Source organism: Nelumbo lutea, chromosome 7 (genome assembly GCF_056320005.1).
Source record: "Nelumbo lutea isolate HS-2025 chromosome 7, American lotus-T2T, whole genome shotgun sequence".
Classification (NCBI taxonomy): domain Eukaryota; kingdom Viridiplantae; phylum Streptophyta; class Magnoliopsida; order Proteales; family Nelumbonaceae; genus Nelumbo; species Nelumbo lutea.
The window spans coordinates 22,191,671-22,217,015 of record NC_142690.1 but is presented as its reverse complement, the minus strand read 5'-3'; the positions used below and the strand labels follow the sequence as shown (position 1 = coordinate 22,217,015).

Here is a 25,345-nt window from a genome sequence, read left to right as displayed (position 1 = left end):
TCCGTTACTTTTGCTTGAACCTGTGTTTACTGCTTAACTCTTCATATGATAATGTATTTGGAAGGAAGGATGCTGTGGATCCTTTATTGCTGTTCCTGACTTGGCTTTGTTACTTCTAGTCGACAAACAGGTGCACTCAATCGAATAATTGACCGTGGTAGCCGTGCAATAAACTTTATTCTTTCATCAATGGTGTTTAATATTGTACCCACTATTTTGGAGGTACAATTCTATTGGCTTGCTTATTCTTATACTTGATCAAACTTCTACGTCTTTAATTTTATTTGTATGGTAGGTGGTGGAATGAGGAGGTTCAAAAAATAATAAAAAAAGCATATTATAAAGTTAGGCAAAAGACTAAAAATATAGAAAACTTGGAAAAGTATAAGAAAAGGAAATCAGAAAGAAAGTTAGTGAAGCTATATTTAAGACATGTGATGAACTTCTCTCATAAATTAGACGATAAAGGAGAAAATAGAATTTATAAATCTGCAAAAATGAGAGAAAGAAAAAGCAGAGATTTGATTCATGTTAGATGCGTCAAGGAGGAAGATTAAAGCGTCTTGATAAAAATATGAGGAAATCAAGGGAAGCTTAGAAAAGCTATTTTGAAAAGTTGTTAAATGAAGAACATATGGAAAGTGCTAGTGGATGAAGGATTGACAACTTTACCATTACTAAAATCAATATGGGCTTTCAGTAAATTAGATTTTCTGAAGTGAAGGTGGCATTAAATAGGATGAAGAAGGGAAAGGCGTTAGGACTTGATAGTATCCCAAATTCCCAATTAAAGTTTTGAAAGGTATGGGAGAAGTAAGCCTATTAGTTACCACAAAAGAGAAGTATGCCAATTATGGCTAACTGAGCTTTTTTTTGATAGTAAAAGAAAAAAATTTATTGAAGAAAAGAAAACGGATTAAATTTATCGAAAAAAAGAAAACGGATTACAAGCTAATGGGGTGTCAAGGTAACACCCAAGAACAGGAAAAAACTCAACCAAAGAAATTATCAAAATTACAATCTTAGAATTCAAGCACTTCCTGAAACTTCTCCCAAATCTACTCCATTGACTTGTGCAAATTCTGGAAGGATCAACATCCAATCTACAATTGATTTGCCAATGACTGCCACCAGCCTCTCAATGCTCGAAGATTTCTTCTCAAATAGCCTTCTGTTTCTTTCTTTCCAGATAATCCAACATACCGCAGAAGTTTGATTAGGTGTTATCTTAACACCTGTATTGGTGCTTGTAAGCTGCTTTTTTGTTTTCTTAATGAAATTTTCTTTTACTTACCAAAAAAATCCAACATACCGCAAAAGGGATGCAGCTCCACATGATTCTAGCCTTCTTGCTACCACTAAACTTTGGCCATGAAGAGAAAATTTCTGCAGGAGAACTTGCCTGAAATACTTTCACACCAAACAATGGAGAATAAAATTTCCATATGAAACCAGCAACCTTGCAAGAATAAAATAAGTGGTAGACTGTCTCTTCTTGCTCTTCTGACATATAGCAGAAACTAGCCAAGCTGAAACCCCTTCTTTTCAAGCTAACTAAACTATTTTAGGCTGAATAGCATTATTTCCTTTGTAATGCATATCTGTACATACCATACCTTTTCCCTAATTAATGAAATTGAAAGTTAACGATAAAAAAGGCCTGGTGCTATCCGTAGAGGAATGAAAGATCAGCACTGTGAAGAGATTTAAGATCTCTAAGAGTGGCTGTTTGATTCATGTTGTGCATATTTTCCTTGGCTTAAATTGGGTCTCTGGGGTGGTGGCCCTTGTAGGATCTTTAAGAAGGTTTACAAGAGAATGGGATTTAAAGGATATTTTTGTCCCTCAAAGTTGTCTGGTGAGTGGTGACATCTGGCATGTAGCTGCACTGCTGCAGCGAAGAAGTTGGATTGGAAATGTAAGGAAGCCTCACCACCGTTTTCTGTTGTAGAGGTTTTTAGTGTTGAGTTCAGGCGAGAGCTCTTGGCTATTCAGAGTGAGTTGATTCACTTTGTGGAGGAAGGAAAATTTTGTTGACCTTTGATTTTGGCAGTTGCTCTAGTAAGGAAAATGGTAGGTGATAAGGAATAAGTGGACGTAGAGAATCTACATAAATCACTGTTGCATGATAAAAGAATGTCTAAATGCATTAATAACCTTCACACCTAACTTTTACTTCATGTAGTCTCTGGCCTGGTCATTTTTGACACTGTATTCATGTCATTTATGGCCACTTGAGTAGGTATAGGAGGAGGAATTATTTCATAAAAATCTATCTAGAATCATTACAACAATGCTTGACCAAGTGAAACTACACGTGATGAGGCAACTCTGTTTTGCCTATTCCTAAATACAATGCATTGTGTGTATTGTATTGTAACGAGATGAGAACACAGAATGAGAATATTTTAGTCTCCTGTTACTGAATGAGATAGATGAGAATGCATAATGCAGAGTTGCAGACTACAAGAGACATCATCCTTATAGTAGTTTCTTGAATAGAGTAGTTTCTTGAATAGATACTGATGATATATTGAACATTATGAGATGAGAACATAAATAATACCAATTATTTCAAGTACCATGTACCATCTAATTCCAACTTCAAACTACCTCATGAAGAGAAAAGTGCAAATGGTTCAACTACAAAACTCATCCGATTCTAATTCAGTCCATGTTACAGAAGATTAATATGCACCAGAAATTCAGATCAATTAAGAGATTAGAATCAGAATCAGGACGAATTGCCACTTCTTTAACAGTAGTAATCTCCTACACTGGTTTCGTGGAAATACATCAAATGATTCAACTATGTATCTAATAGAATTAGTTCAAATATTTTTCAACAAAAATCTTATCAGAAATCTGCCATGGATACTGACTTTTGATGATAGAGGAATTTGCTGATTTCTCTCTACCAAGAATGATCAATAATCAATATTGAAGAAATAGAGATTTTGGAAAACAGTAAACTCATCAATTAAGGGAACCCAGATCAGTTTCTATGTCAGAATAAGTGAGAAAATAATCATATTTAACAGAAAAAAGAGGAAACTCAGATCAATTTCTATGAGCAGATTTAAGGGAGCAAATGAACAGATCAAAGACTTAAAAGAAGGAAAACCTAAGTCACTTGCCGGAGGCTGACCATGGTCATCAGAAACCATGGCAGCCACGGTGGTGATGCCTCTCTTTTGGTTGTGCTTGGATCTCTAAAAATGAAAATAAAAATACATGAATATAGTTGAGAGATCTATGAAAATCCTGGATCTGGTGGTTACTTTCACAATGGTTGAGAAGCACCAATCGGTTGACCGTTTGAGCTATGTTTGGCTGTCAAGTAGTAAGATGACCTCACCTTTTTTCTCTGTCCACTTCCCTTCTCACTGGGGTCACATTGGTTTTGTATGACCCTGTGTCCTGGCTTTTGATGAAACTTGTCCATTAGTTTCTTGGTCCATCCCATGTTTACTTGCTAAAAAACACTGGAAAATGGAATGTTTAAAGCATATCTCATATTTCTCAGCCATTTGTCAAGAAGAAAACAGACCCTAAAGGTGCAATCTGTCTTATCTATTTCAGATCTGAATCTCTTCTTCTCATAATTCAGATCCTTCATTCTCCCTCCTCTTCCCACCACGTTTATCCTAGTAGAACTCCTCATCTTACATTACTTATCTTGGGTGGGGTTGTATCAAAATGCTATCACTGAAACACCAAAGGTGTATTGGAGAAAAGATCAAATCCCTAAGAATTGTGCCACAAGAAATATCCCATTTGATTCATAAGCCACTTCTTTAATTGGAACTAGAAGGGGTAAGTGTAAGGAAGATCCTTGTCAAACGGTTACTGATAGTCAAAGCCACAATGGACTCATGACCCTCAACCATCTTCTAAAGCCAAGATCCTAGGTGATGATACCTGAAGAAGTAATGTATGTATGCTTGGAGATGGTTTTGAATTTTGGTTATGTAGTTAAGTTGGAGTAGATTCTTTGGAATTTGGAACAAAATGAGTCATTGCTCTACCAAAGTTACTCCAGAAACTTTATTTGCACAGAAAAACTAAGTCCATAGGAAGTGGGAAAACAAGTTTTTTTGAAGATAAATTAAAAAGAAATTTTATTGCTAAAAGGAAAAAACAATGCATCGTAACTAGGTGAAAAGATGTCACCCCCAGCAGATTACAGTAATGCGAGACCACAAAAAAGCAAAAACAACATTTCTATCAAAACAGATCTCAGCATTCCTTTTAAGAATTCAGAGAAGTCCAAAAGTCAGCTCCAAAGTATTTTTTCTGCAGTCCTTGAAACTCTGGAAGCAAAAGCACCCAACCAATAACTGTCGAACTAATAACAGCTACCATCTCTTCCATACTTTTCTTTTTCTCCTCAAAGATCCTTCTATTTCTTTCCTTCCATATTTCCCAGCAAACAGCAAAGGAAATACATGTATAGAGGATCATAACTTTAACTCCACCTCGGGTTCTTGGCCAACAACTAAAAATTTCAGTTGGATCTGCCAAAGGGCTCCTGTCCACCTTGAAAAACTTGAAGAAATAGGACCAAACTGGATATGAAAAGCTGCAATGAAGCAAAATGTGAGACACATCTTCCTCACCAGCACAACACAGCACACATATACTTGAAAACTGCAGACCTCTGAGCTTTAGGTTATCCTGGGTTAGAATGCAACCTCTCACAATCAACCAAGCAAATGCTTCAGCCCTTGGTACAGGCTTACCCCAAACATCCCTAACTGGATCAGCCTCCACCAAGTTCATTTGATCATTTTTATTTGATGAATAAATTTTTATTCTGCTGATTGACAATAAGAAAGGTTTGAGTATTAACACAAACTTTTCAGATATCTATGGTGTCAGGTATTCTGGCATACAAGTTTGGGTCATCTTTTGCATGGATTACATCTTTATCCGTTGCTGCATATGTTATTTTTACCCTAACTGTGACACAGGTAAGCGTTCAATACTACCTCATAACATTGGAGTTTAATTTAATTAGTAAATCTATTATCTTTCAGAATAGAATAGGGTCCTTGCTACTAGTCTTTTTTCTTTTTTTTTTTTTTATGTAGACTAAGGATCAACTGGGTTTTATTCTTCTTCTTCTATTTCTGTAAAGTATGGGATCAGGGTTATCATTTTTGCTAAAGGTTTTTGTTGTCCTTCATAGTGGAGGACTAAGTTTAGGCAGGTCATGAATAAAGCTGATAATGATGCAAGCACAAGAGCAATAGATTCACTTATAAATTATGAGGTGAGCGAGGCGGTACCTTTGTCTGTATTTACTGTTTCATGTTATATGCCTTTCTTTCTATTATATCAAATTTGTTGTTTCTTCTTTATGAATATGATTCTTATTCATCATGCACTGTTTTTTTTTTTTTTTTTTTTTTGTTTTCAGACTGTCAAATATTTCAACAATGAGGCTTTTGAAGCTGAGAAGTATGATGAATTTTTAAAGAGTAAGTTTTGATGATATTGGACCTCTTGTCTACGTCATCTACTGCTATTCTTTTTTTGAATCCTGAAAGGTTTTATTTTCCTTGCATTAGTGCTAGTTCATCTTGGTCTGAAATTGGATCATGTTTTTGTTATTCATATTACTGAATATTCGGATTTAATTTCCACGGACAAAATTCTGTCACTTTGGCAATCTTTAACAAAATGACAGAGCTGTAGCACGATATTTGTATTATTTTTATAACTATGTTTACTCATATGGTAATGCTATTCTTCAGGGTATGAGGATGCTTCTTTAAAAACTCAAAGTAGCCTTGCTCTCTTGAACTTCGGCCAAAATGTGATATTTAGCATGGCTCTATCAACGGCAATGGTGTTATGCTCACATGGAATTGTGAATGGCATGATGACTGTTGGTGATTTGGTAATGCTCACTCATTTCACTCCTAGCTCTTTCAGAATTTATCGCAGGATACTTTTTTTTTTGTGTTTTAACAATGATTGTGAGAATTAAATCATAATTTTGGAATGCACAGGTTATGGTAAATGGACTTCTCTTCCAGTTATCTCTTCCTCTCAACTTCCTTGGGAGTGTGTACCGAGAGACCAGACAGAGTCTTATTGACATGAAATCATTGTTTCAATTACTTGAGGTGCTTTTTATTCTTTCCCCTGAAGTAAACTTGTAATTACATTTTGTCCCTTCTAGTGTCTGCATTTTCATCACTAGCAAGGATTTATAGTTTGATTTCAAAAAACTCCCCTGATAGTTTTAATTACAGCCTCTTGATCATGGAAATTGACTACAAAAAATGGTCATACAAGAAACTACAAAAAATAGGGGCACATTTCGTTTTCTTCCATAAAACATATCTGTTTTTACTTTTCTAATATAACTTCAGTGCAACTTCATCAACCATTTCTGAGGAAACTATAATTTTTTTTTTTTTTTATATATATGGGAAACAAATATAATTAGCCTAAAAGGTACTTCAACTTGATGCCATGTTGTGATCTTGCTACTTCAATGCCTGAGGAGTACTTCAACTTGACAGGATCTTTTGTCTAAAAATTTTTTTGCAAGAACCTTTTCTATCTTTCCTATTCCTTGAGTATCACTCCTTGTGATGACAATATCATATTATCATCAGCATACACCACTAGAAGAATCTTTTTTGTTGCTGAATCATGATTGAAGATAGAATGATCAACATTGTGTTGTTAGATCCCAAATTTTTCTCCACTTCACTAAATCAGCCAAACCAAGTTTGTAGAAATTACTTCAACCCATAAATTTCTGTCCATAGTGTACCCACTTTATCAGCCTCCCCATGAGCGATAAAACTGGTGGTTGCTCCATTTAATTGTCTTCATGTAGATCACCATGAAGAAGGGCATTTTTGATATCAAGCTAGTGGAGTGGTGAATCTACATAGTTTCAAGAGATAAGTACACATATTGAACTAATCTTTGCAATTGGAGAGAATGCCTGAAAATAATCTACCCCATATTTCTAAATGTATCCCTTGGCAACTAGTCTTTAAGGTGTTCTACACTTCCATCTGCAAGAATTGAGTGTATAACCCAGTGGTTTAAAAAGTGCGCTTGGACGCATAAGCGAGGTGCTTGTTACAAAGGGGCTTGTAACAAGGGGCTTGTTAGGCACATTTCATCTTGGCAACAATTTCTAAATGTCTGCTTTTAGGGTTTGCATCTTGCCTAAGAATGAAATATGTTTATAGAATTAGGCACATTTCAAGGGGCTTGTTACAAAGGTGGATCATAGAAATAGGAATGAAATATGTTTACCATCATATTATTTATTTGAAATAATATAGTTAGGAAAGAAATAAGCAAATTTGAAACGCTGACATGTTTGAATATGTTATATATGCTAATTTATCAAAAATATGTTATATATATGCAATGTTTGATTTTATAGTTTGCATTTTCACTTTGAATATGTTTTGTATGCTATGGTTATGTATTTTAATTTGAGTTAATGAGATTTTTAAATTATTTAGTTTAAAATTAAAGTTTGCATTTTTTATTAATACTGTTTTTTATATTTTCTTAATTTATTTTGAGTTTATTTTGGCTTTTTTTTTTTTTTTAATTTGTGCCTTGCTTCAAAGAAGGGAAACAAGTTCCTGGGTACTATTGTCTACTAGAGAATATAGTTCCTCCTTTGCTTTCTTCCAACTAGGTGAGCCTGGATCTCCTTGAATAGTCATAGGAATAGAAATAGAGGATAACAATGTGACTAACTATTTATAGGATGGGGATGAATGTTCAACAGATGTAAAACTAGAGATAAAATGATTAGTGCAAGTTCTTTTACCTTTCATTGATGGAATTGGAAGGTCTAAACTTGAAACTGGAAATGGATCTGTTAACAGTTTATAACTTTTCTTTTAAAAGATAAATCCATGTCTTTCTTGAGTAATCATGAATGGAGATTACAAAATACTTGAAACCATTGTAGGACTCAACTTTAATAGGACCCCAAATATTTGAATGAACAAAAGAAAAAGGACTTAAGACTCTAATAAATAATAACAACTCTAGGACTCAAAGACACTTGATAGTGTTTACCTAGTTGATATGTCTCAACTCCAAGGAAGAGACATGACTCAAGGATGGAACCAACAACTCCAACATTTGAAGAGAAGTATGACCAAGTTTGCAATGGCACTAGAACCACTAGAAGGGTGCGAAAGAGGATTGAAGTGCCACTTTTGGTCCTTCACCTTAGAGATCATACAACCCATCAACTTCATGCTCTCTCCATCAATCTTCATTTCCATCTTGTATCTTGAAAAACATGGGGGGGGGATGTGATTGAACAGTTAGACTTGGTTAATATACAGACATGAGATTGAAAGGAAGCTTAGGAACATAAAGAATGGATGATAGAGAAGGAGTCAAGGGCCATCTCAATCCAGTTAAAAGAGTTTGTGCCTTGGTGAAAAAAAAGTCTTTTGTTGGGAGGTTAATCATGGTAGAGTAGTACTTTGGATAACATACAAAAGAAGAAACCTTGTTTGTGCTTATCCCCAGACTGGTGTGTACAATGTGTAAAGTGCAGAATGAGGACTATTACCACTTTCTGCTATCTTGCTCTTTTACTGCAGATATTTGGATTTTGGTGTAGGTGGAACTTGCTTTCCAATGAAGAGAGGAAAACTGATGTGGAAATGTAGAGCAACTATGGTATGGACTACTTGGGAAGAACTGAATGCCAGCATTTTCCAAGAAAAAGAAAGGAGTCCTGAGGAAGTTAAGGAGAGTATCTTAACAAGGACCATCTCTTGGCTGAAAACTTCTTATTTGTTTGTGGATTACTCCTATTATGATATTTGAAGGGGTTGGGCAGCTGTGGCATCCACAGCCTCTAAGAATACTAGAATACAAGCAAGGTGGACACCTCCTCCAGAAGGGGTTGTAAAGCTGAATTTTGATGGTAGTAGCCAAGGCAACCCAGGGCCCTAAGGCATTGGAGGGGTTTTGACAGACATGGACAGCAACATTATCTCTTTATTCTCAGGTCCAGTGGGAGTTGGAGACTCAACAAGGGCTGAAATACTAGCAGCTGTACAAGGCCTACAGATTGCTAACCAACTTTGGGTGGAGAGCTTACTATTAGGAGACTCCAAGGTGGTAGTGGGTTGGCTGCTGAATCCGATTTGGAGGTGTTGAAGAATGCTTGAGGTTCAAGCAAAACCCATTTAGTGCATGTTATTAAAATTTTATGTCATTTAAAAAAGGTCTGGTTGGGACAGGCCATAAAAACAAATATGAAAGAGTTTATAAGAAAAAGGAAGAAAAAATTTGAACAAAGTAGTTCTTCAGGGGTGGGTTCACGGGTCTCAAGTGTCCATAAGTTTGGAGTTCTCGTTACTGGTCGCACCTGAGGAGGATCAAGAGATAAACGAAGGGCCAAAGGAGAAGGAAAAGGATGGTGGAAAAGAAGAGAAGAGAGATGGTGAGGTTTCATTAGAAAAAAAAAAAAGGTGGACAAGATAGGAAGTGTGGGGGTTGAGAATTTGGTTGATAGGAATGTAAAGGTTGGCAAGAGCTTAGGTATGTTCTTTTGCATCAGAGAGGCATTTGTTAGAAGAGCTTTTGAAGAATTTGAAAGGAGCAAGAAGGAAGAGAGGATGAAGAAGTCCAAAGTAGGGTAAGGAGGAGAGATGTGGAATGATGAACAAGACAGGCAAGAATAGGTGGATAAAGTGGAGGATTTATGATGTTTTTGAGAAAGGGGGGATTTATGGTTGTCAGCGAATTCAGAATCAAGCAACGAATGAAGAGGTGTGACAGGTGTCTAATTCTCAATAGAAGTTTGTCTTGGTTGTGGTTGTAAGGTGTTGTCTTAGAGCCAATGGGTAAGAGATTAAATTATTAGATCTCTCCCAGTTGGCTGCTTTATATATACTTATCAAACTATTGCAAATTACACTTCTGCCCCTAATTAAGTATGGCTCCCTAATATGCTTAGGAAGGAAGGCATAGAGTTTTTTTTTTTTTTTTTAAGGTTATTGCTATTTTGGTTACATTTACACATTGTATTGCTATTGAGAGTTAAATGCCTTCTGTCCTTCAATCAATTTAATTTTTATTCTATGTCTAACTTGTATCCTGTTCCAATGGTTTATCATAGTTTATATTTATCTCTTAATGTTCTCTTTAAGTTCTTTTGATGAATTCTGTAGGAGAGGCCTGAAATTGGAGTTAGACCTGATGCAAAACCACTAACATTGAGAGGAGGAAGCATTGAATTTGAAAATGTACACTTCGGGTAGAAACCGACCTTTCTTTATTTGGTTAATTATTTATTTATCAGGAAGTACCTTGTTGTGAATGTTTGGCTGTATGACATATTGTTGAACTACTTAGGTATGCTTTTCGCACCATTGTCAAGGAGTCTAGGCGATTCTTGATAATAGTGGATTGACTAGTTGCCTAGTTGTCTAGGTGATAGACCTTTACAAAGAAAAAACTGTCCTTGGTGTTTGATTGAACTTTTGATCCATCAACATACCCACAGAATTTGACTTTTCCCTTGAACAATGAAAGTGAAATATCCACATTGAGTAGTTTGTTCTATCAAGGTTCAGTAAAAATACTTCCCCTTTCTCTAAATCTATCATATCAAATCTTAAAGTGTACATAGATGTGTAAACACTTGAGCAGTAGTTTTATATGTAAAACCAACAGAAAGGTCTAACTGGCATCCCATATAGCCCACATTTCTTGGGCTTCTTGTCCAGATCCAAAACAAATATAAAAAAAACTGAGTTAATGGTGATAAAAGGGACTGGAAAAATGATCTAAAATGTAAGGGGAAATGGCCAGATTCGAAGTTAATCCCCCTAAACAATGATTAGCAATTTTCTGCCATCCAAAAATATTTGAAACCAGATCAGATTTTGGACTGATCAAAACAGCCCCCAAACCCAGAAAGTTCAGAAAAAAAAATGCAATAATCACCAAAAGATGTACTCTTCCAAATATTGAAACCAGGTTGAATTAAAAGAAAACAAAAAAGAAAAATAGCCCCAAAAAATCTAGAGGCATCTTTTTGAATGGCCCTATGCGACCTTTGGTTATCAACTTACCACTGGAAGGAAACCCTGGATCATCTAGTTTTGGAACCCTGTCCTGAACAAGTTTTTCAAAAAGTTGGCTATATGAAAGAGGAATTATTTCTTCTCTGGAGGAATAATAACCCTAATAATGTCCACCCTTGCTAACTTACTGGCTTACTTTCTCTTAATGTTTAGATTGCTAGTGCCAAATTGCCAATAGCTGGAGAAATTAATCAGATAATTTCTTTGGGAACTTGGGGATTCTAAAAGAGATCACTTAATAAAATGGAGCACTATGGGAAAAAATAAGAGGGAAGGTGGATTAGGTAGACTATAGCTTATAAACTATGCTATGCTTGGGAAATGGTAGGGGTGCAATTTGACTGGCTGGGTTGGGTTGACGGTCAACCCTGGTCCAATCTTAAGATCAAACCTCAGGTTTAGGCCTGGTCCAACATGGGGTCAAGGTTGAATTTACTAAACTAGGTCCAACCAGGGCTTGCAATATCAATGAGATTTAGCGGTGTTTCTCTAAAATCTATCTCCCCATTTTGCTAGGTAGTGACATGAAATTTTTTTGAGAATCTTTTTTTCCTTATCTGATATTTTGCTGATATGTTGGTGATATTTCAAATTTTGTTGATAGATTATGCATTTATGGTTTAAAAATTTTATGATATTTCATTAAAATCATGATATTTTTTTAAGTGTTTTCCCAAAGAAATCAATGGAGAATTGGTTATTGGATGATTGGCTTACTATTTTGATATGGTTCACTTACTAAGTTACTATAGTTCAAAATAAAAAGAAAAATGCACACAACTATAATAGCAGATTCTCAATCTCATGAAAACATATAATAACAAAAAAGACAAAAGTCAAAATGGCAAGTAAATGACATGAAATGAAGAGAAGATGGCTAAAAGACTAAAAGGGAGACAAAGAGAAACATGCCCATTAAGTCTCTTAATATAATCTTATTTTATTTATATAGTTGTTTGCTATGGTTTTTTGAACCTTAAATGTGCTATCATACTTCTAACAATACCTTGACGGTTTATTATTAACCTATTCCTATTCCATGTTTCTAGAAAGTTTCCTCAAATTTTCTTAGATTTTCCAAATATCATAGGGAAAATTCTCAAAATTTCGACATCTCTATATGGCAAAATGTCCATTGATATTAAAATTGTGAACCATGGGTGCAACTAGAGCTAACCCAACGCAACTTGGGCTAGGCTTGGGCTGGCCTGGGTTGGTTGGTTGGATTTGAAGGGATTTTTGAATGCATATATGTGTACATGTTTCTGAATGGGTTTAGTTTTGGCTAATCATATACATATTGTAAATAACTAGATATTATTATAATCAAGCCCAAAACAGTCTCCTTAAAGAAAAAATGTACATAGGGAACTATCACTGAATAAGACATCCCTGTGAACACCAGCTTTTGCTAGGCCATCCGCTTCAGTGTTTAGCTCCCTGGGGATCCACCCCAGCTGTGCATTTAGGTTGAGAAGGATATCCCTTGCTTCAGTCAAAAACTGTGCTAACGCCCATGGCCCACTGCCATGATCAGCTAGACACCTGATTGTCTTTGCTGAATCTCCTTTTATGGTGATGTTCTGAAAACCCAGACCTCTTGCTATCCTGATTCCAGTTAGAGCTGCCATAGTTTCAGCCTTTGTTGAAGAGGCTATCCCTATTGGTCCATTGAAAGCCCAAATAACTGTACCATCTCCTCTTCTGAAAATTCCACCGATTCCTGCTTTACCTGGGTTTCCAAATGCGCTTCCATCAAAGTACAAGGTTATCTCCCCTTCCGTCACAGGAGAATGTGGGGAAGAGAGGATTAAGGATTGGTGTTGGAGAACAGAAATTCTGCAGCATTTCTTTGGAGGTCAGAAAAAGGAACCCCTTTAAAGTTCTCTGAGCTGGCGGTCCAAACGGAGATTCTATGGGAGATGATAGACAATCTCCTCGAAGTTCCTTTCTCTATTGTTGAAGATTCGGTTGTTTCTTTCTTCCCAAATTCTCCATAGGATGGCATGTACTATGGAAATCCAAAGGATCCTTCCTCTTTTGCTTAAACTTCTTGCTGCCCATTGTCTGAGACAGTCTATCACATTTTCAGGGAAAGCCCAACTAAAATTAAAAAGGTTGAGGAAGAAACTCCAGAATTTTCTGGTTTCCTCACAGTGGATCATAATGTGATTGGCTGATTCCCTGGCTTTTAAACACAAACAGAAAGCATGAGGGGATAGACAGGACCTTCCTTGGTTCTTTTTCTGGAGAAGATCCATAGTGCTGATCTTCTTCAGACTGGCTTCCCATGCAAAAAAACAAACTCTGGAGGGAATGCGTGTGCACCAGACTGTCTTAAACGGGAAAAGATGAGATACCTAATTCTTCTTGATTAGAGTCCTGAAGAAAGATTTGGTTGAGAACTTACCTGCTGGGTGTAGGGTCTAGACTCGAGTGTCAGGGGTGTTTGGGGAAAGGTACACTTCTATGAGAGTGTAAAGGAATCTAGATATTTCCTCAAGCTCATTTTCTCTCAAAGGTCTTCTAATGTCTAGGTTCCAGTTGAACTGGGAGAGATGAGAGGATAGGACAAGGGAGATGGGAGCTTCTTTATTTTGGGTAAGGCTATAGAGACGAGGAAAAGATTCAGCCATAGTAGAGTCACCCCACCAAACATCAGTCCATAATTTTATTTTATCCCCATTTCCCACTTTGTACCTGATAAAGGAAATGAAATTTTGGTAGGTCAAGAGTATACCTTTCCAAGGGTTTATGTCCTTGATCCGATTCAAGTGCAGCCTGCAATCCCAACTGTTTGCATGTTTCCCGTACTTGCTGCTGATGACCTCAGTCCAAAGGGCATCTGGTTCATGAGGGAATCTCCACAGCCATTTACTCAGAAGAGCTGTGTTTTTTCTCTCAAATGACCTATTCCCAAATCACTTTCCTCCTTAGAGTTGCACACTTGGGACCAATTCACAAGATGGGATCCCTTTTCCCCACTTCCCTCCCACAGAAAATTTCTTTGAAGTCTTTCCAGCTGATTGACAAATTTGGTTGGCATTCGAAAGGATGAGAGGTAGTATGTGGGCAGATTTGTCAAAGAGGCTTTGATTAGGGTGAGTCTCCCAAAAGCTTTGTGTCTTCGGGTTTCCTCCAAGAGGCATTCCAAGATAATAGAAAGGGAGGCTTCCAACTTTTTAGCCAAGAATTTCCTTGAAATTGTTTAGGGATTGGGAATTTGCTATATTCAGCCCTGCAATACTGCTCTTAGAAAAGTCAACTTGAAGCCCCGAAATCCATTCAAAACAGATTATGATCCTTTTCAAGTTGACAACATTGTCTTCTTTGGCCTCTAAAAACATCATAATGTCGTCTGCAAATTGAAGGTGTGTCATCTGAATTGAATTTCTTCCAACTTCAAAGTCCCTCACCAACCCTAACAGATCTGCCTTCTTCACCAGTTGGCTGAAAATTTCCATTATAAGAGTGAAAAATAAGGGGGAAAGGGGGCATCCTTGCCTTAAACCCCTACTAACCTTGAAGTAGCCTTTAGGTTGTCCATTGGTTAGAACTGAGAACCACGTGGATTTAACACATCCCCCCATCCACTGAATCCATTTTCTTCCAAACCCCATTAGCCTAAGGGTTTCTAATAGACATTCCCAATCCACTTTGTCGTATGCTTTCTCCAAGTCTAGCTTCACAATCATCCCCGGCTTGCCATTCATTTTCCTCTCTTCCACCCATTCGTTTGCTATCAGAATGCTATCAACAATTTGCCTTCCTTTTACAAATGCAAATTGGTTAGGCGAGATGATCTCACCTAGAACTTCCTTCAATCTCCTAGCCAACGCCTTAGCTAGATATTTGTAAACACTTCCCACTAAACTGATTGGTCTAAAATCTTTCACTTTAGGAGTTTCTTGCTTTTTTGGGATCAAACATATGAAGTTGGAGTTATTTCCCTTATTCACTATGGCCGAGTGGTAAAAATCTTTAAAGACCTCTAGCAGATCTTGTTTTATGGTATTCCAGCAAATCTGATAAAAGAAAAGAGGGAATCCGTCTGGCCCTGGTGCCCTGTCTCCGTCCATATTGAAGACTGCTTCTATCACTTCTTGTTCTTGAAATTCCCTTACTAACCAGATTTTACTTGTCTTTGAAACTTTTGAGCCTTCCCAAGAGCTTTGATGAGAGTTTCTACTTTCAGTCTTTGAAAAAACTTACCAAGGCTTCAGAGATTTCTTCGGGATCCTCCGTCTCTCTTTGCTCGATTTTTATTTTTGAGATGTGATTCCTTTTCCTCCTTCCAGAAGCATATATGTGAAAGAATCTGGAATTTTTATCTCCTTCTTTCAGCCATTTGATCCTTAATCTTTGTCTCCAATACACTTCTTCGTGCCTTACCACCTTCTCCCATTCTTGCCTTAAAGTGTTTCTCCTTCTTCTGCCACTCTCCTCTAACTGGCCGGTTTGCTCCTTTTGGTCCAGGTCTGCTAATTCTGATAATAGGAGAGATTTCTCTTCCTTTAGAGCTTTAAATTCCTCTTTCCCCCACCTTTTTATATTCCTTTTTACATACTTTAGCTTTTCCAAAAATCTGTGACTTGGCCAGCCTTCCACTTTGCATTCCTCCCACCAGGTTGCCACCTTCTTGGAAAAATCTTTGTGCTCAGTCCAGACTTTTTCCAATCTGAAAGTGGTTTTTCCCTGAAGCTTCAAATTTGTGGTGAGAGCAATTGGCCAATGGTCAGAGATGCATCGGGGCCTGATCTCTTGAAAGGTCAAAGGGTATAGATCTTCCCATTCTGGGGAGATTAAAAATCTGTCTAGTCTGCACCTTAAAGCATTCTCCTGCATGTTGGACCAGGTGAAATTATCATTTCTTCAGGGAAGGTCATGCAGCCTGTGTCTAGAAATAAAGTTGGAGAAGCCCTCATACTTCTGTTTACTCTTTTCCCGTTTGAGTGCTCATAACTGAATCTAGTGACGTTGAAATCCCCACCCACAACCCAGGGGATGTCTGCCTGTTCATGAAGGGAATCCAACTCCTCCCAAAACTGGTTCTTCCTCTTTGAGGGGGTGTTTGGACCATAAGTCGCAGTTAGGATCTAGGTAAAATCATCTTCCTTGTTATTGAACAGGACTGAAATCGTGAAATCACCTTTGTCTATTTCTACTCCGGATACTACGTCTTCTCTCCACATTATGATAATCCCTCCTGTGGTGCCTGTGGCCGGAAGGGCTGCCCAATTCCTGCCTTTTGTTCCCCAAATTGATATTACCAATCTCCTTTCCACGGATTCTTTTTTTGTTTCCTGCAAGAGGATTATGTCGGGATTCTCTCTTCTCAACTTGTCTTCACTATGCTTCTCTTTACATCACCATCCAACCCCCTTATGTTCCAGCTCAATATCTTCATTTGTTAACTCTAGCTGGCTTTCTATTACTTAATCTTCTATTCTCTTCCCCTTTGCTATCTGCATTCTGGTCCCTTATCCCCTATTGCAAACGCTTTAATTCCTTATTGATTCCCTTTCTTTTTCCTTTCTTTATACCGATTACTTCCTTGGACTCACTATCTTCCTTTGTGTTCTTTCTTTCCAAGCTCAAAATCCCACTGGTTCCGCTACAGTGAATTCCTAGTTCCCCTTCCATCTCTATGACTTCAGATATTTTCTGTTTCTCCTTTTCTTGGCTTGTTGTAGCTTTGGCCCCTGCTATGACCAACGAAGTTTCCTTTGGACCCGAACTACGATTGTGAAATCTAGGATTGTCCAACGGTTGAGATTGCTGGTCGCCTGAACCGGGATCACAAGTAAACAAATGGCTATAGTGAGATGAAGGAAAGCTACAATGAAGAAAAGAACAAGAACAATTGAGGTTTGAATAAGAACAAGGAAAGCCAGGGTTTGAATAAGAGCGAGATTTGGATGAGGTTGTGTTCAAAGAGAGCGGTGAAGTTCTTCCTTGTTCGTCCTCATGGCTTCTGTAAGTAGGCAACTGAATCCCATATTCTGGATCGACTAAACATACTTCTTCCAACAAGTCGACACACCCCCACTCCTTTCCCCCGTCTAGGAGAGCTTTGGCTCTGGATAGCGCCACTTCCTATGGATCAACCTCTGTTTCTGTCTTGTAGGTGCTTGAAACTTCATTTGAGCCCAACTCTTCTACTTCTTCCGACCAGCTTGACGATGGGTACTCGATTGTTGGTGACCGGAGCACTTCTTTCTGGCGAGATTTTGTGCTTGGGGGGGTTCAGGGAAGTCTCGTCCAGTGTATGTGGGAGTCGAACACAAGCTATGCGTGTGAATATCTTGGCATGTGCTAACTACTTGAGGTGGTTGTGTTCGGCTTGATACACGGCTAGGATTCCTAGTTAGATCAATATTATGCTGGCGTGGCTCATTCAAACCCGAAAGAGAACCCACTTTCTCTGAGCTAAGCCTTCAAGCTGAGGCTCCTTTTGAAATTTGAACAGGCTTCCTAATCCGGCTATTTAAGGTAAAATTTCTTGCTTCCTCTCTCTTTCTATTTCCCGATAGAGTAAAAGCCCGCCTATTCCTGACTCCGTCCATCCCTTTAGGTCTCGCCACATGTTTTCCTTCCTTTGCACGTAACCGGCCTGCCCCATCTCCTGGTTGGTCGGGGGCCGTAGAACTCACACGGGTTTGCGTACCGTTGCTCCGAGATGACGCAACGAGTTTGGTATTTGACTCGGTTGTCTTCTCCACTATGACTGAAGCAAAAAACCAGACGTTCCTATTGAGGATTGGTATTGAACGAGGGATAGAGTGTATTCCTCAGTTTTTCACCTTCAGACAAGCCTCCTTCAAATCAGTCAAGTTTTTTGTTTTTGGATCAACTTCTTCTAGTCCTCCGCACATACTTCCGATCAGCTCGAAGACTTCCTCCTTCCACAAATGAAATGGGAGTCCATGAATGGTGATCCATCCATCAAATAGTAAATCTGCGGGAATTGCATTTACAGTTGGCCACCAACGGTTTAGCTTCACCCAACTTCCGTACATGTAGAGACTCCCCATTCTAGCCCAAGCAAAAGCTAGGTCTTCAGAAGGAGTGAACCCCAGAACTTTGTTGCTAGAGAAAGGGTAAAGATGGATGTGGGTTGGAGAGTGGAGGTTTGCCGAGAGGCCGAGTTCGATTTCGTTCCAGCCCAATTCGTCAGTTTTGGTGCACGCAAAAGCATTTTTCCAAGAAGCAAAAGGTCTTTCTTGGGTGGCGATAGAGATATGGGCCGAACCTCCAGCCTTCACAACTCCACTCCGCCCAATCGTCAGTGACGGGAAAGCAGTCAGGGTTTCAGAGGCTGAAGGTCCAAGCTTAGGGATGAAAGAGTCTAACACCTCGCAAAAAATCTTCCAACCCGACTTCTTTTCTTCTTCCGGGATGCAAATTGACCTTTGTTTTTTGTTGAGTTCCCAAACACTTAAACGGATGTATCTACCCCAACGATTTTCACTTTGTTGAATTAATAACACCTTCCCCTTGTGAGCGTGTTTACGCTCTTTAACTAATCCCATTTGTGTGGAGATTACCTCTCGGAGGAAATCTCTCACCTAGGTCGTCTCCTCTACTTTTAGGGATATTCTCGTTCAACCTCCCTTACCTCTCTCTGTAAGCAATAAAAAATCATCTTGTTTGAAAGGTTTTGTGTTGAACTTAGGATTTTGAACCGATTTCTACTGACTTTCTCATCGTTGTAGTATTTAGGACTTGTTGTAGGTTTCCGGAGTTGACAATCTCTGACGATCACCCATGAACTTCTGCAATTACTGCTTTTCAAGAAGTGATTGATAAAATTGAGCAAAAGATTGCATTATTATAAAAAACTAGATATATTATATATATGTAATATACATGCCATAAATACATAGTAATACATATACATACATATATACATAATATACAGATTGGTGGGTTTGGATGGGCTTGGGTTGGGCTTGGGCTATCTGAGGCCTCAATCCAAGCCCAACTTGAGTTTGGGTTAAGCCTGGGTTTTCTAGCCTAGGTGATAAGCCTAATAAAAAAGAAAAAAAAAAAGAAAGAAAAGAAATGATGTAAAATGTTCTAACTTGTTTGTTTTGAGGTAGGATTCCAAATAGTTATTTTTGGGTAGCTTTGTTGTTAGTTTGGGCCCATGGGTATTTTCTTCATTTCATAATTTAGATTTTGGTTAGGGGTAGTTGGGTGCACACTTATTAGATTTTGGTCTATTTGGTGTTTTTGTAACAAAAGTTATCTTTTGTGTAAATATTTTAGTTGGCTTCTCCTGCAAGCCATTGAGTCTTATAGTAGAGAAGGGGCTATTTTTGTGGGGGTCTTTTTGATTCTTTCTTTCTTATTTGAGAAGCAACTCATCCCCAACTAGGGTTTTCAAGTACTTGGAGTTTCGGTTTTGAGAAATCGACCTATTTGGCACCTTCCAATCCCTCTAATGCTGTGTCCATGCAAGAGGCCAGCTTGACACCATTGTTACTAAGAATCCAACGTGTTTTTGTTGTTTTCAACTTTGTATTGTTGTACTCTTGAAGTGCTGCATATATCTTGCTTTTCTGTCCACATCAGTAGGCCTTTTTGGAGTAGTAAACTCAATCTCAACCTATGCAAGAGCTTGGGTTGGCTTGGTTTCAAGGTTTAGAGTATTGGAAATGCTAAGTGTATCAGAAAGACAAATTTAAGAGATGTATCGGGATACGCCTTGGATACACATGGATACGAACGAAAAATTAAGATACACAAAGAAACACTGTAGATAATCCAATAAATCATAAAAATACATCAATAACATTAAAAATACATAAATAACACCCTTTAGTGATCATTATGAAAAAAGATATAATAAACATTTGGGAACATAAGGGTATTCTCTAATAAGGTTATAACTACGAAATATAAGTCTAATAATTATTTAATGAAAAATTTCTGTAATTTTTTAAACAATGATTTATTTATTATTCAAACAATTATTTTATTTTTTATTCCAAAAGTTATAACAAAAATTAAAAAAAATGTAACAAAAAAATTACTCTATGGATGTGATAGATCGTCCATAGATTTACAACATAGTAAATATTATGGTTAGATCACACCAAAAAATAGAAAAATAAATATTTTTTATTCTAAAATTACAAAAAGTTTTAAAAATAAATATTTCACAAAAATGAATATTAAAAAAAAATAAATATTTTACAAAAAATAAATGAAATAAATATTCTACAAGAAATTTCACTAGATCTATGGATATGGTAGATCACCCATAGGTCTATGACACAAGGAGAGTACATCAATGTATATATGATTTTATATTTTTCTGAATTTTATATTTTTATTATTTTTATATTTTTCTGAATTTTCTTCAAAAACTTACGTAATATATTTAAAGTACAAAAAAATATAGGACTTTCAACGCAAGAAGAGTACATCGATGTATATAGAAGCATTTCCAAGCATCAAAACCAAAAAAAAAATGTAAACATTGTAACATATTATCAAATAAATTGAGAACACCTATTTTTGCAAATTTTGAAAAATTTAAAAAATCTTGGGTTTTGGAGGTTGTTTTTGGGGATTTTTTAAAGATCTTGCAACCCAAGAATGTGTAGGGATGGTTTGGTGAGTTTGGGAGACAAAGAAGGCTTTTGGATAGAGTTAGAAGCCTCTTTTTCAAAGGTTTTCAATTTGTTTTTCACTTACAGGAAAGTCGTACTGTATCAGCCAATACACCCCAATACGGTCCTGATACGCCCCGATACGAGGTTGGCACGACGAAAAGGCATGACACAAAGGATTTTGTAATTTTTCTGGTGACAACTTCTTAAAGATACAATATGTATTGGTTGATAGGGACCGATATGTTGCGAAATTTTCAACCTTGCTACTTATCAAAAATTTTTTTTTTGAACCTTGCTTGGGATATGCCTGTATGTGTTGCAGCCCTGGAAAATGGTTTTGGTGTTTTCCTCTAGACACAGATAAACTTTGGTTGAAGCCCAAGTAATTCACAACTAACTTTGATTGTCATCTCCTCTATGTTGCACATCGGTAACTTTCCTTCTTTCTCTGGGTAAGAGATGAAGCATATCCCATATAATGCCTTTTCCTTATTTTATTGGACTTTCTGATTTTCCACTCTTGTTTGTCTGTTATACTCTTGATTTTGCTGCCAATTGATGGTTGACACTTTTTTTTTCTTTTGTTTGCTGCAGGTACCTCAAAGAACGAAAAATTCTTGATGGTATCTCATTTGTTGTACTGGCAGGGAAAAGTGTAGCTATTGTTGGAACCAGTGGTAGTGGTAAGGCTTTAGAGGTGGCATAATTGTGAAGTTGGCATCTCAGCTGTACAAGCAATTTAATAATTTGGCACTGTTTTTAGACTTGCCAACCTCTGTATGAGGTGGTAGCCAAAGTTTTACATGTTCAGTACACTAGAAACCCACCCTCTATCTGTATGACAAGTTACATCCAAATAGCTCCATGAAAGAGATTGGGAAAACAAGATTGCTTCATGTAACATTTTTTTTTGAAATTTGAATAAGCTTGAAATGTTGTGGTTTGTAGGGGAGGAGTTCACTTCCTTAAATCTAACATGGTGGGACACTGTGCACATGGTAGCTCAACGGGTTGCTATCAGTTGGACAATCTATGTATGCATGCTATTCCACATGCCTAAAACCAAGCTTTCCAACTATAAGTCTTAAGTCTGCCCCAGAATCCTTGTCCCATGTTACTAGTCTCCAATTTGTGATGCATTGGTTGGGGTTTCTGTATTTGTAAGTTTCAGTTGTTCAGGGTATTGTTGTAAAGGCAAGTTGTGTTGTCTTGAAGGAAAGGGATGTTTTCCTCCATCGGTGCTTGGTCATCTATTTACCTGTCTATTATCATTGATCAGAACCAAAAACAAAGAAAAAAACATAAAAGGGAAAAGAAATTGAGAGAAAATGAGTGAGGAGAAAATAGAAGAGAAGGGATAATTTTTTTACTCTGGAGTAAAGTGGTTCTACAATGTTTAGATATATCTCACATCGAAGACCTAAGGAGGTATGAGTTTGAACAAATTTTTTTTTTGATCAGCAATGATAGAATTTCATTAAAATAGAAGGGAAAATAAAGATGGTACAAAAGGAGAGGTAAATTGAAAAACAGAAAATTACAAGTGAGCCCAGAATAAATCAGCCCTATTTACCCCTTGTTTAGCTAACCCATCAGCAAATGTGTTGGCAGATCTTTTAGTCCATAACACTTTTAAGTTCCATACCCTGAATCAGCCACTTGAGTTTTTTCTTTTCATTACTGTAAGCCCACAATCCATCTTGCTTATCCTTCAGCCATCCACCACCGGTTTAGAAACCTCTTCTATTATCAGTTTATTAATGTTCATCTCCTTGGCTCTTTGTACACCTTCCAAAAGTGCAAGTATCTCAGCCCTAAGGGAGTCACCAACTCCAATTGGGCCCGAAAATAAAGCAATTAGGTTCCCTTTTTCATCCCTTATCACTCCCCCAATGCCCAAACGCCCATTTCCATCACTACTTCCACCAAAGTTTAACTTGAAGAAACCATTGGGGGAGAACACCAGGAGAGGACTGAAAAATGTGGTGGTAAACAATCTTTGCACGTTTGATGGAGGAATCCATCTGCACCTAAACAAAGAGTAAAACCATTCCCAAATATCTTTCACAAAATTACATGTAATTAATAAGTGGTAGCAATTCTCACCATTGGCCTTGCAAAGGATACATCAGTGGGGAGATAAGCAGCTTTTAGGTCTTTTTCATTGAAGCAAATCACATGTGTTGATTCTTTCCTGGAAAACCTCCCAATAGAAGCTCCCAACCCTTGGTGGAATAGGTCTACCCAACACCTCTTTCGTAGGAAATGCCAAAACCCCAAGGTCATCTGGCTGGGTTAAGGCTTTGAAAAAGGAAGTACAGGAGAATGAACTAGAGGGGGAAAGGGTCCAAATCCTTTTATCAGGCTTAGTAGGATCCAAAAAAATCCCATCAAGGATACCCAACAGAGTTGGAACACTGTTTAATTCTATGTCCCTAACAACCCTTCTGAATCCAAAATGCCAACCAAACCCAGTAGTGGAATTGGGCGGTATCAAAAAAGTAGAAATAGGCTCATTCTTATAATTGGAGATGACAAACGAGGAAGGGAACTGATCCTTCAAGGGAGAATCCTCAATCCAAATCTTCTCCTAGAACTTGATTTGGCTACCAGAATGTAAGTTGTTCCTGATCCACGACAAGAACAATGGAAGAGAAGCTTGGATGGATTTCAAGGTGATGCTATTGTATCCTAGCCTGAGTTCTAGTGTCCCATCCATTCACCACAAGCCCATGGATGCTTACCACCACCTTCACCCATAATTTTTCTTCCTCTGCAGAAAATCTCTACAGCCACTTCCCCAATGAATCCATATTCCTCTTTTGAAGATTTCCAATTCCTAGACCTCCCAAGATTTTACTTCTACTCACTACTTCCCATCTAACCCTATGATCCTTTCCTCCCTTGGTTCCCAAATAAAATCCCTCATTAGCTTCTCCAATCTCCTAGCCACCCTTTTTGGAATTTTAAACACCGACAAATAGTACACAAGCAAATTAAATAAAGTGGCTGTGTACCATTAGGGTTATTCTCCCACCTAGGGAAAGTAATTTTTGTTCTAGGAGGCAAGCTTTTTCTCAAATCTTTTAGCAACTAGAGTCTTGAAACTTTCTTTCTTAGGATTATTCCCTAGAGACAAACTCAGATAGTTCAAGGGCCAATTTGAGACAAAACAACCCAAAATAGCAGCATACACTGAGATCTCCCCCTCCTCCAAATTAATTCCCACTATACAACTTTTCTCAAAATTTATCTTCAAATTGGACATTTACTCAAAAAGTTGTATAACCAATTTCAATTTTCAAATTCCTAATCCACTGCAAATCACCCCCTTAACTGAAGAGAATTGTATCATTTGTAAACTTTAAGTGCGTAGTCAGTAACCCTTCCCTACAATTCTCCAGCCTTAGTAGATTTCTTGAATCTACTATTGTAATCAATTTCCCTAGAACTACTGCTACCAAAGTAAACAATAAGGAGAGAGGGGGTCCCCTTGCCTAATACCCCTAAAAGCCGGGAAGAAGTCCACCATTGTTCCATTAACCAAAATGGAATAATGGAAGGTCCTAAGGCATTCTAACACCCATTTGCACCATCCTTCTCAGTTGACCATTACCTCCATTATAAAGACCAATCAACCCAATCATATGCTTTTTCTAGATCAAGTTTGCATTGCACTACTTTCTTCTCTGCCCTACTTGAATCCTCCACACTCTCACTTGCAATTAAGATTGTGAAAATTTGAGAGAAAAAATGAATTGATTGTATTGTATTGGAAGGAGCATATACACAACTTTATATAGAATTACAGAGCTAATTTACAGGGTGATAAAATAGGAAACTAACTTTTCCTAAAAAACTAATTTCTATATCAGTGGGATTCTCCAATTAATATCCCATGATTATAGGAAATTAAGTTTCCTAAATTGATGGACCTAAAATTATGGAGAATCAATCAGAGTCAATCTTCTACTTTCCAACACTCCCCCTCAAGCTGGTGAATATGCATCTTTCATTCCCAGCTTGGAGATAAGTCCTTGGAATGCCACACTGCAAAGCCCTTTTGTCAGCACATCTGCCAGTTGGCCATTCGTTGAGACATATGGAGTACAAATTAATCCGCTATCCAGCTTTTCCTTTATGAAATGCCTATCTATCTCAATGTGCTTTGTCCTGTTATGTTGGACGGGATTGTGAGCAATGTTAATATCTGACTTGTTGTCACAGAATAATCTCATTGGACCTTCCCATCTGATCTTTAGGTCTTCCAAAATTATCTTGAGCCATAGTAATTCACATACTCCCTGAGCCATTGCCCTGAATTCTGCCTCCGCACTTGATCTAGCTACCACATTCTGCTTCTTACTCCTCCATGCCACAAGATTTCCTCATAGGAACGTACAGTAACCTGTAGTGGACCGCCTATCCATGGGAGAGCCTGCATAATCTGCATCAGTGTATGCCTCCAGGGTTAATTTAGTGTTTCTTTTAAACAAGATTCCTTTGCTAGGATTAGCCTTTAGGTAATGTAGTATCCTATAGACCGCCTGCAGGTGAACCTCTTTCGGTTGTGCATAAACTGGCTAACCACGCTCACGGCATATGCTA

At 37.6% G+C, this 25,345-nt stretch overlaps 1 protein-coding gene across 1 annotated transcript in view; it reads left to right on the top strand.

The window, feature by feature from the left end:
• ABCB25 (ABC transporter of the mitochondrion 3) overlaps window positions 1-25,345 on the top strand; it is a 115,705-nt gene that overhangs the window by 27,183 nt on the left and 63,177 nt on the right. The window contains exons 6-13 of the mRNA XM_088955097.1: window positions 120-222; window positions 4,866-4,973; window positions 5,192-5,275; window positions 5,423-5,483; window positions 5,760-5,905; window positions 6,018-6,134; window positions 10,197-10,282; window positions 21,332-21,420. Of these exons, the coding sequence (XP_088811223.1) occupies window positions 120-222; window positions 4,866-4,973; window positions 5,192-5,275; window positions 5,423-5,483; window positions 5,760-5,905; window positions 6,018-6,134; window positions 10,197-10,282; window positions 21,332-21,420 (794 nt within the window). The remainder of the gene's footprint in view (window positions 1-119; window positions 223-4,865; window positions 4,974-5,191; window positions 5,276-5,422; window positions 5,484-5,759; window positions 5,906-6,017; window positions 6,135-10,196; window positions 10,283-21,331; window positions 21,421-25,345) is intronic.